Below are 11,801 nucleotides of genomic sequence, written 5' to 3'. Positions count from 1 at the left end.
TTATCTCTGAATGTATTTAAAACTAAAGTATCATGGTTAGATGTTTTGATTCCAGCATTGAGCCACATAAAGGAGCTCATAAATCCACTGTCATGTCAATCTAGAGTCACTGTGAGGCAAATTTTGTGGTTAATCAAAAGAAAAGCATACATAATGAGACAGAGTATCAGTGGAAATGATTAGTCCTGGCGGGGAGAGAGAGAGAGGAGGGCCGAGCAGGGCCTTAGTGACATCTCCAAACATGTCAGCGCAACACATTGGACAGCACAGCCCTGCCCTCAGAACCAAACCTCAAGATCAACAAGGGCAAAGCTGTTTTCTCTTTGCCCCCAACAGCAACCTGTTGTCCTTTAACGAAGAAGAGTCCTCGACATGTTGAGCTGTTTGTAGGTATCCTCTCGAAAGGATCCCTCACATTACTCAATCTTTGGATTTTAACCTTTCCTCCACTCGACCATGACCATTTCAGTCTTCTCCAACCTCGGGGTTATCCGCTCTCTCAACGTCCTGCTTCTGACGTTGACTGGTTTGAGCTTGAGCAGTCCCATCAGGTCTCCTGAGAACCGTCACAGGATATCAGTCGGTCGGGACGTGGGTGATAATCCGCTACTTGATGCACAGGACTTTCTGAGCCAGTTTCTGTCCACAATTAACCTGACGGAGCTGAGGCCCCAGACCAGGCCTCTCGCTGCCCGCAAGGAGCCACCAGAGTACATGCTGGAGCTGTACAACCGATTTGCTACTGACCCCACTGCTGTGCCCTCAGCCAACGTTGTGCGCAGTTTCAAGAACGAAGGTACAATCTTGTTTTTGTTCGACACTAAAAAAATCTTGGGAATTGTATATATGCATACATTTTTTTAAACTTTGTGTTGATTTTCTTTTCTTCTTTTGAAGTAAGCTGTAAACTCATTTGAAGGAGCATTGGGATCATGTTTGATATTCTAATAATTTTATGATTTAAAGATTTAGATTGCTTTGATTTATGGATTTCAAAGTACTGTACATCTAGTTAATTGTTGTGATTGAAAAAATGAAGCTGCACTTGAACCAAGCTTTGACGATGAGTATTATGATTCAAACCAAAAACATATATTATGTTTATTTGATAGGATGCGTAAGGGTACAAGGGTTTAATATTCAACATAGTTTAACTTGTGTTTTGACCACGGAAACATACAAAAACTAATTTCCACACACTTTTTGTTATTTTGTTATTTCAGATGTTTCCCCCGACAGTATAACGGCCAGGGGTGTGAGGATATACCCCCTGCTATTCAACATCTCAATGAGCCACAATGAGCACATAACAATAGCTGAGCTTCGCCTTTTCACCCTGTTCCATAAGGCCCAAAGACCACATGCTGGCATTGACTGCAAGGTGACCATCTACAAAATACACGAGGGCGTCATTTGGACTAAAGAGGTGGGGAAAGAAGAGAGAAGGAGGGATAAAGAGGAGGTGGTGGAGATGAAGGATTTGGAGGAACTGGTGACAAAGCATATCCGTGCCAAAGATAACAGCTGGGTGTCGTTTGATCTGACTCATGTGGTTGCACTCTGGTGGAAGTCAGGTTGTGCAACTCACAGACTGGAGGTTCATGTTGCAAGTGTGGGATCAGAAGAGGAAGGGGCCAAACAAGAGGTCGCAGGGCAGGGCGAGAGGTTGGTCGAGGTTGGTATCAACAGGAGCTTGGAGGGGAAACACAATGCGGTGATTATTATATTCTCAGATGATCAGAGTAGAAGCCACAAACAGGATAAACAAGAGCTCGACCAGATGATTGAGCACGAGAATGACCTTCCTGAAAACGTGGGCCGGAGCCAACAAGCTTTCTGGGGGCACGTTAATCACAACACTGGCTACGGCAATCAGGACGAGCAGGACAAACAGTCTCTCACACAACTGCAGTCCAACCTTATCTATGACGCACCTCCCCGAATCCGTCGCAATGTTAAGAGCGAGCCCTGCAAGAGGACCCCGCTCTTTGTGGATTTTAAAGACATTGGCTGGGACACGTGGATCATCCAACCGTTGGGCTATGAGGCGTATGAGTGCAACGGTGTGTGCAACCCACCGTTGACCTCCGAGGTCTCGCCTACCAAACATGCCATAGTGCAGACACTGCTGAGTGTTAAGAGTCCGGAGAGAGCATCGCGTGCCTGCTGTGTACCCACTAAGTTGGAGCCTATCTCACTCCTTTATCATGACAACGGGGTGATCACTTTCAACCACAAGTATGAGGGAATGGTGGTGGCAGAGTGTGGCTGTAGATAGCCCTGAGAACGTTTACACAGAGATAGAGACTGTTCACTGATGTTTCAATTGTCATCTCAGAAACACGTCTATTTATCTATTTATCTATTTATCTATCTGTCCATCTATCTATCTATCTATCTATCTATCTATCTATCTATCTATCTATCTGTCTGTCTGTCTGTCTGTCCATCTATCTATCTATCTATCTATCTATCTATCTATCTGTCCATCTATCTATCTATCTATCTATCTATCTCTATCTGTCTGTCTGTCTGTCCATCTATCTATCTATCTATCTATCTATCTATCTATCTTATCATGTGCTTGTTTGCACAGTACAGTGTTGTGTAAAAAACACGAGCCTAGACTAGTTCTAAATTAGGGATGGACACATGTCTGTGCTACAAGATGTACATTTGTAATTGTATAAAGGTAAATTGGTTTATGATATATTAGTGTAGAATATAAATCTGTCAGTCATGATTTATTATATTTTTTTGTATTTTAGAACGCTTTTGGATTTCCACAATTCACTGTCAATCACAGGCCATATTCTTGCAAATACGGCATCAGTTCCATCCGACACAGTGACAGAAAAAAAGAAGAGGAGAAAAGAAAGTTATGATAACAGATGTCTGAACATTCTGGTACAAACTTCTCTTCAAGCTGTTTCTGATGACGTGTGAGCTCCCTGTTGTTCAGGGCGAGTCAAAAGATTCAATACTGCAGCACTGATATCAGTTACAATAATCGAATAATATGGAAATGGGGTCTAAAAGGTCGAAGCACAAAAGATGTGCAAAGTTTCAATCTGACAAAAGTGAAGTTTGTTTTTTTGGGTTATTTCAGTGTGGGTGCTGGAACAGAGTATACTCGCATCATACCAACATCTAAATGTTTTATCGCTGACCTTTCATCACAGACCTTTCTGAAAACTTTCTCTTTTTTCCATCTTATTCAAACAGAATGGAAAAAAATCAACATTTTAGGATAGCCACCAGATTACAATGACTTGCACTACTTATAGGATGCTGTATGTTTTTTTTTTTAAATACAAAAAGTCTCTTAAATGTAATTGAATCATAGTCTTGCCAAAATGATTTATAGGTGAATATACATGCTGCAGATTTGTAAATGGTATAATTTGTTTCTGTGCCCTGTGGTATGTTGGAGCCGTTGCAATGATTTATAGAATGTGACACATTTCCTCGTATTTGCTTGCCAAACTTGCAGGAAATATATTTCCTCTGGCTTCTAACCAGGAGAGGATTTTCTCTGTGTCTTGGAGCTCTTCGAGGCTTCTTGTATGAAAAATGTCTCTAACATCTCTGTCAACTGCTGTGAAATCTTTCCTCGCACCCTAGCCATTCATATCCTGCTTTTGGTTCTCGCACCAATATTAATGTTATTATGGTTGTAAAAATAAAATACCTGACATAAAAACTAGTCACTGAGCAAGTTTTGATCTCTTGTACACCCCGTGTCATTGTCAGGTAATCACAGCATTCCCTACCTAACAACCTTAATCCCCATTCCTCTCGCGTCACATGCCTGGCGGGCCTCTCTCTGCCTGCCTCCATGCCACAGTGATAACGAGGTGTCAGAGCCTGGAGTCTTGTAGACCGTCACTCAGGATGAGACGCCACTCCAAGTGGCAGCATTTGTGAGGTGAGGTGGTGTCAGATTCCTGGTGTCCAACGCCAACGTGCTCTATTGACAATCCTGCCATGAGGTTGCTTGGTGCCCTCTGAACCCTCCCACTTCCTTTTTCTGACACGGGTATGCTGAGGCCCTTATCACGGCCACAGCAACCGTACAAATGGAAAAATTACATGTCACATCACCACCTTGCTTCTGCTGTTAACAGTCGGAAGCAGATAACAATGATGGAATAACACTGTTGAACTTTCAAACTTAATGGGATCCTCAGTCAGCACACAGATTTACATAGGCCAAGTGTGCAGGGCAGAGATATCAACTGGCAGTTAACAAATTGATTTCTTCATTGAATTCTTTGTTCATCAGCTTGCTGTATTTTGGGGACTGTACAAAAAATCTTGGAGCGAGGAGAAGGGGATGAATCTTATATTTCATTGTATAAAAAGCCAAGACCCTCCCCCACGTGATTCATATTTTCTTCTGACTCCCCTTTTGAATGGGAAAACAACTACAATACTCTTGCCTCAATTTCGCAATATATTTATGGCAATCATAACAAAATATATTTTAAAAAAATCATGTTTTGTTTGTTTTGCCAGCTTGAACACTCCTTTCTGTATTTACTATGATGCTGTACTGACTTTATTTATGGAAAACAGAAGCATATAACTGCTCCTTTTGAACATTGACAGCCAAGTTCAAAGTTCTGACAAATATTTTCATTGTTGATGAAAAGACACATTAAATGATACAAAATGTTGCTTTTTTTTAAGGTATCAGTCGCTTTCCCTAACTCTCACATGGTCAACAACACAGCTGAGCAGGTTTGTGTGATGGCAGCTTTGTTCATCACTCTTAAGCAACAAAGCTATATTGCTGTTCATGGGAGGCCAACTTTAAATGATAAACATGTGGATAATCTCACTGGGAGATATGAAGAAGAGAGCACGAGAGAGAACTATACAGGGGACTGTTTTTATTAATGTTATGTCACACTATGTTATAACCACAAGGGGGAGACTTTATATTACAATAAAATCCATCACGCCACAATAGTCCTCTCTTGGCAAATTTGTTGTGGTGCCATATTCCATTCTTTAATAACTGATGGTAAAATGGTGCTCCGTTAGATCATGTGACACTTGGATTGCACACAGGTGAACTTAATTTAACTGATTACGTGACTTCTGAAGCCAAATAATTGCACCAGAGCTTATTTAGGGGCGTAATAGCAAAGGAGGGTGAAAACAAATGCAACATCAAACAAATTGCTTTTCAATTGCTCTTTTCTTCTTCTATTTCACTATTTTGTGTAGATCCAGTACATACAATCCAATTAAAAATATTTTATTCAAGGGGCGTGAATAAGTATACTTATGTAAGGCACTGTATGCATGTATATATGTATGTATGTATGTGTATATATATATATATATATATGTATATGTATATGTATATATATATATATATATGTATATATATATATATATATATATATATATGCATATGGCTTGCAATAACTAACTAAGGGGTTTGGATTTTACAAATACAATAACTAGCAGCGCCACGCCTGTCACATTTTACGCGTGCATGCGCAGTTGGAGCGTGGTGGGTGGGGATCATTTTTTGTTTATTTTCGTGGCCAGTTAACCATAAATGTGTTGGAATATTATTATTATGTATTTTCTTCATACAGTAGTCGTGTGATGAGGACTACACATACACGGGTACGCACACGAGGTAACGGATTTTGGGCCATCATAGAAGGTTAGCCAGCGAGCTAGCGTGAAGTTGAGTTGTAGCGTTAGCTAGCTGTTAGCGTATGTGCTAGCAAGCTAGCCTAAATATAATTAACACACGATAGCACACGCTAGAAAGCATATAAACATTTAGCTAAGTAGCTAAAGTCACTCATTTGTCATCTTGCACCACTGGGACTAACGCTACGGAGCGGATAAATACGTTTGTGTTAAGGTAACGTTCGCTAACGGTGTTTTACGGCAAGCCTAGCGATAGCTAACGCCAACACATCTAGCTAGTTACTCAACATTAGCTGAGCAATGCTAGCTAGCTCAATACTCCTTAGTCGTTGTAGACATACTACACATGTGTATTTAATTATATAGTGGCATGTTATAACTGAACATTATAATTTAGGCCAGGTTGGGTTACACACTAAGTTACTGAGACACTGTTATGCGCTAACGTTACCCGTGCGTATTAGTTAGCTTAGCTATCGCATCTGTGCTAACGTTAGCTACGTTTGCTGTGAAATGATCTTAAAAACCTTGCTTTTACCAAATGTTCATATACCTTAATGTTATTATAATAAACCAACTAAATACATTGAGAAAACACAGTAATTAATGTGTGAATGTTAACAGAGTAGTACATGACAAATGCCCAAAATATGTATATCTGTAGAGGTTTTGGAAGTTGCCCGAAAACTATTTTCTCCAACTGTGGCTAAGTGTCATCAGTCATTTTAAAGGTACATTAGATTGGCTTTGAAGATTGATTAACCCTTCTCTCCCTACAATCTAGTCATGGTGATACACAGTTTGTAAATTGAGTGCCACTTGATGTAGTCCTAATGCAATGTTAATGTTGGTTGGCATACCATCTAAACTCTCAATAATAAGACACTGCACTTTCTGTTTTAGGTTGCCAAGGTACAGTACTGCAAGAGTACTTTCACCTTCACACTTAAGGCATAAAGGATAAAACTTGAACGTCTCCTCAAGGCTGAAACCCGAGGAGCAAGATGTCGATCACAAACACTCCCACAAGTAACGATGCCTGTTTGAGCATTGTGCACAGCCTGATGTGCCACCGACAGGGAGGGGAGAGTGAAAGCTTTGCTAAGCGAGCGATTGAGAGTCTCGTCAAGAAGCTGAAGGAGAAGAAAGATGAGCTTGACTCCCTCATCACAGCCATCACTACAAATGGGGCTCACCCGAGCAAGTGTGTAACCATACAGAGAACTTTGGATGGACGCCTACAGGTATAGTAGCAGATATACACTATACCGAGTTGGTTTGATAGTATGCTCCTTGTATCCGTCTCATTATATCTTCCTCTCTGTGCTTTAGGTTGCAGGGCGCAAAGGTTTCCCCCACGTTGTCTATGCCCGACTGTGGCGATGGCCTGACCTACACAAGAATGAGTTAAAACATGTCAAATATTGCCAGTATGCCTTTGACTTGAAATGTGACAATGTTTGCGTCAACCCATACCACTACGAGAGGGTCGTGTCTCCAGGCATTGGTAAGTAAGCCTCACAGGGTTCTTAGTCTTGACTACATATTGTTTGAGGTTATTGAGAAATATAGATCAACTGGTCGAGTGACATATGTTTTTTTTTTTCCATGTTTTGCAGACTTATCAGGGCTGACCCTTTCAAGTTCAGGTAAGCAGGTGCCAAAGTTTTCCTGTTTGCTCGTTGAAGATTTTGTCGATGTCCTTTTTAATTTCACCTTTTGTCTGCTCTCATCCTGTAGTTCCACTCCTGGTGAAGAATGAGTATGACTATGACTATGACAACCAGCAATGTCACCCAAGCTCTGAAAGCCACCTGCAGATCATCCAGCACCCCTCGTCAAGGCCCAGTCCACAGGAGAGCTTCATCAACCCCGCTCTGCTCCCCCCATCAGACGGCAGCATTTCAGCCTCAGCCTCTGCTTTCGGTGCTGGACCCTCAAGTGAGACGCTGCACAGGGACTACATATCTATGCAAAACATAATAAAAGATGCACTCTCTTAACGTAATGCAATCAAGTAAAAAATACTGTTAAAGTATTAAAAACACAATTTTAGAAGGGATTGCCTGTTAAGTTTGAATGCAATATTTAATGCAATAAACAACTATTTTATGTATTATGACCTGATCTACCGCACATACTTCAACTTGGCACAAATTGGGCAAACACAACTATTCAATTATTTATATTTACAGATCCTAACCCCAGTTGGAGCAGAAACAGCAGCTTTACCTCTGCAGTACCACAACATCAAAATGGGCATCTTCAGCATCATCCCCCCATGCCTCACACGGGGCATTATTGTGAGTGGATGGAAATTCTGCTCACACCCAGCATTCAAAATAGTCCTTATCCTTTCTCTTATCTGTTAGAACCGTCTAAGATGGTTTTTATGTTAAGATAATTTACACGGGAAGGGAATGTAACGCATGTATAAGTTGTGTAAAAGTGATATGTGTCTCAGAACAAAACTGTTTTCTCCAGCAGACTTTGTATTCGCTAATGTTCAGCATCATGATAACATGTCGCATGTTAAGAAGTGGTGTAGTTTCAGAATTGCTTGTTAAAACGATAATGTTGACATGTTATTGCAGGGCCTGTTACCAACGACATTGCGTTCCAGCCCCCCATATCCAATCACCCTGGTGAGCATTGAGCTGCAGCTGAAAGACGATCCACGTATTTTACATCAGTGTAACCAATCTGACCTGTGGTTGTGTGCTGGTCTGTTCCAGCTCCAGAATACTGGTGCTCCATTGCGTACTTCGAGATGGATGTCCAGGTCGGGGAGACCTTTAAGGTGCTGTCCACGTGTCCGACAGTGACTGTGGACGGCTACGTCGATCCGTCAGGAGGGGACCGCTTCTGCTTGGGCCAGCTGAGCAATGTCCACAGGACAGAGAACATAGAGAGAGCCAGGTATTACCCCCACATACCAGGAGATATATCATCTTATTGAACCTTCAAGCAATTCATATTCACTGCATGTCGTAGGTATGATAAGGGATTGACAGTAATGCAAAGTTTTGGTAATGTCTCACTTTTCTGACCATTTCTCAGGCTCCACATTGGCAAAGGCATGCAGCTGGAGTGCAAAGGTGAAGGAGATGTCTGGGTGCGCTGTTTGAGTGATCACGCAGTGTTTGTGCAGAGCTATTACTTGGATCGAGAGGCTGGACGCGCCCCTGGAGATGCAGTTCACAAGATCTACCCCAGCGCTTACATCAAGGTGAGATTGCAGTACAACGGTCATTCAATGAAAAGATAAACAATCCAAGGAGGTGTTATTCTAATTTGCTAATTCCTGATTGCTGTTGGCACTGGCTAGCAAAATATGTGTAGCATTCCCTTTTTAGTTTTATTATTCAACAGAATTCATACTATTAATACATGTTAATGTGTATGTTTGTCTTGTCCCCGACCAGGTGTTTGATCTGCGTCAGTGCCACAGGCAGATGCAGCAGCAGGCAGCGACCGCTCAGGCAGCCGTGTCAGCCCAGGCGGCAGCGGTGGCCGGTAACATTCCCGGCCCTGGCTCTGTGGGAGGCATCGCCCCGGCCATCAGTGAGTGTTCATACTGCTGCTTCTCCTACTCCTTCATCAAGTGTATTGTTATGATCGCACAGCGTTGTGAGCGAGAGAATTACAGAGCAGCATGAACAGAAGGAAAAGACAAACTGGTTTGTCTTTGGCTGCGTTTTCTTTAGCTGAACTATTTTGGACTGACTTTAAGAATTTGAATTCAGTCATGCTTTTGGCAATTTGACAATTTAAGTTGTAGATGAAATAAAGTTCCACATAGCTAAGCATCTACATAATGAATATGTTCTGAAGCACGGATGGCCTGGTCAGAGTTGGAGATGTATTTACAGTAGTTTTTCTGCTCGGCTGTGTGTCTGCCTGGTACATGTTCAAACTTTCACTGCAAGAGTAGCTTAGCAGACATCTCTGCAAGCTTTGGCCTGTTGTACCCCATCGATCTAAACGTTCCCGACTGTGATTCCTCTGCAGGTCTGTCTGCCGCTGCAGGCATTGGGGTTGATGACCTGCGCAGGCTGTGCATCCTGCGGATGAGCTTCGTGAAAGGCTGGGGGCCCGACTACCCACGACAAAGCATCAAAGAGACGCCCTGCTGGATTGAGATCCATTTACACCGAGCTCTACAGCTACTGGATGAAGTTCTGCACACCATGCCCATAGCTGACCCTCAACCCCTCGACTGAGCAAAGAGACATGAAAAAAAAAAAAAGAAACCAATCAGACTGTACTTTTTAACAAACCACTCCACCTGTAGGCCTGGGGGGCTGAAGGAGGACTGCAACGACAGGGACGCTGTGTAGGTTGCAGAAGTATGAACAAAGATTTAAAGGATGGTGGTATACTGCTAATACACTGCTTTCAAATCAAGCGCTACAAGCAGTTGCTAGTATACGGAATGAGACTCCAGGTCTGTAAGTGAACACGTGAGGTACGCTGGTAGCAGTGGTAGTACTCTAACAACATGCTGCCAAGAGAATGAAAAACATGTCCACAGCGACATTAAAAGATGCAAAAAGCCTATCAATTATTAAATTAGTCATGGTGCAATACAAAAGAAATGCAGAGTGTCGATCATAAAATGATTCATACTCAACTGCTGGCTTTTTTTTTTATGAACAATTCAACATTTTAAGATTTTAACACCTATAGAGCCCGTTAACTAACGGACAAAGGTTCTTTTTTAAACTATTTAGTAAGAGGGCAAAGTGTTTTGGCTTAAAACCAGTAAAGCCGAGCACAATGTGACGCCGTGTTTTGGATGAAAACCTGTCTGAACATGCTCGATGTCATTTCAGCTGGAGTACACTGCTGATCTCTCTGGTGCCTGTGTGGCTTCATGTAAGTGGAGTTTGTCACCTCACAAATCAGGACGATTCTGTAAAATCACGTTATTCGTTACTTATGTTTTTGTAAGATGTAATCTTAAATATCCTTCTATGCCGATAGTCCTTGTTTGATGTTTTTTCTTTTATATTCCCGCTTCTGAATAGTTGTTTTTACTGATGTAAAGAGCATTTTAAAAGCCCATTTTAGCTGACCTCAGCTTCTCCTTCAACACCATAAAGCTTCCGTTATTCTGCCAGCAGTTGAGGCTGTTATGAGATTGAGAATTGACGTTTTTTAAATGCCAAATTCACTTAGAAATTATTCAATAATTTCAAATGAAAAGGTTATTAGAACACATCGTAAAATGATTTATAATTGTCCTTTTTATATTAATTGCCCGCATAGTGTCCATTAGCACTTTATTAATTTGTAAAAAAGTATTTTTTCTTGTTTCATAGACTCATGCATGCTTACTTGTTGTACCTATATCATGTTTTTTGCATAGTTGAAAAGGTTTTCTTGCTAATGACCTATTGGCTTCAAAATGTCTGCCTAAAATCTGTTTTCAGTATCAAACACTCGCCCACAGACGGGGTAAAAGGTGCATTTAGCTCAATTCTGGCAGAATGATGACGATTTGGAACAAAGTGTGGCACAAGAATGGTTTCTGAAATTGGAAATGTCGTCTGTGACACTACCGTTAAACAACCACCTTTCTAACCGAGCATCACTTTAAGATTGCTCACTGCCACGTTTTGTATTTATTATTTGGATGACACTTACCGTAACGTTTTCTAGACAACAGCCGAGTTACGGTAAAGGAGTTGAACTGTGAGAGGAAGCGTAAGCCATATCGACGCCAAATATACCCAGTGAAAAGTTTATCAGACTGCAGTCGTTTCATTGTAATGTTGCTTATAAAAGCTTGGTTTTATTTATCAACAGAATTTCAGTTTTTGCTGAGCACAAATCAATATTGTGGTATTTGGAGCTCTGTTTACCGACAGCTGTTGCAGTATTTTGTATCTATATCTCTTTTGCTACCTTTACAGTGATGAAACACAAAAAGAATGCTGTACAATTATCAGGAAATGCAAGTTCATGCTCATCTTAATCTTTACAATTGAGTTTGAATGATATTGGTGTTTATATGTACGAGTATGGCTGAATAAAGTTCAATGGGCTAACACTATTGTTGTGGAGTTGTGACATCTCCTTTATTTGGAATTTGACGAGTGCGTTGAGTAACAATGAGA

The 11,801-nt window shown here is 41.3% G+C and overlaps 2 protein-coding genes across 6 annotated transcripts; both read left to right on the top strand.

Moving 5' to 3' along the window:
* The first annotated feature begins 456 nt into the window (after positions 1-456).
* On the top strand, positions 457-2,278 carry LOC142957267 (bone morphogenetic protein 10-like). Its single transcript, XM_076098992.1, has 2 exons — positions 457-796; positions 1,224-2,278. Exons 1-2 carry the CDS (start codon positions 457-459, stop codon positions 2,276-2,278), a joined length of 1,395 nt encoding a protein of 464 aa, XP_075955107.1.
* A 3,238-nt stretch (positions 2,279-5,516) lies between these two features.
* smad4a (SMAD family member 4a) lies at positions 5,517-11,737 on the top strand. Of its 5 annotated transcripts, none has more exons than XM_076086340.1 (11): positions 5,517-5,659; positions 6,583-6,923; positions 7,012-7,186; positions 7,299-7,328; positions 7,420-7,620; positions 7,875-7,982; positions 8,274-8,324; positions 8,415-8,598; positions 8,740-8,908; positions 9,105-9,243; positions 9,691-11,737. In XM_076086340.1, exons 2-11 carry the CDS (start codon positions 6,684-6,686, stop codon positions 9,900-9,902), a joined length of 1,509 nt encoding a protein of 502 aa, XP_075942455.1. In that variant the 5' UTR covers positions 5,517-5,659; positions 6,583-6,683; the 3' UTR covers positions 9,903-11,737. The 5 variants fall into 5 exon arrangements, with proteins under 5 accessions (XP_075942455.1, XP_075942491.1, XP_075942473.1 ...); XM_076086358.1 differs by having other exon boundaries at positions 5,518-5,646; XM_076086348.1 differs by having other exon boundaries at positions 5,543-5,686.
* Positions 11,738-11,801: the final 64 nt, after the last annotated feature.

The sequence above is a fragment of the Anarhichas minor genome, unplaced genomic scaffold (assembly GCF_050575085.1).
Source record: "Anarhichas minor isolate MPS153535 unplaced genomic scaffold, ASM5057508v1 ptg000002l, whole genome shotgun sequence".
Lineage (NCBI taxonomy): Eukaryota > Metazoa > Chordata > Actinopteri > Perciformes > Anarhichadidae > Anarhichas > Anarhichas minor.
The sequence above is the reverse complement of the archived record's forward strand: the minus strand, read 5'-3'. Positions and strand labels throughout refer to the sequence as shown.

Excerpts from the sequence above, each read along its gene's own strand:
- smad4a (XM_076086340.1), top strand. The coding sequence starts at position 6,684 with ATGTCGATCACAAACACTCCCACAAGTAACGATGCCTGTTTGAGCATT. Across the intron at positions 7,329-7,419 it reads GCTGACCCTTTCAAGTTCAG|TTCCACTCCTGGTGAAGAAT; the intron begins GTAAGCAGGTGC and ends CTCATCCTGTAG. Across the intron at positions 8,909-9,104 it reads ACCCCAGCGCTTACATCAAG|GTGTTTGATCTGCGTCAGTG; the intron begins GTGAGATTGCAG and ends GTCCCCGACCAG.
- LOC142957267 (XM_076098992.1), top strand. The coding sequence starts at position 457 with ATGACCATTTCAGTCTTCTCCAACCTCGGGGTTATCCGCTCTCTCAAC. Across the intron at positions 797-1,223 it reads GCGCAGTTTCAAGAACGAAG|ATGTTTCCCCCGACAGTATA; the intron begins GTACAATCTTGT and ends TTGTTATTTCAG.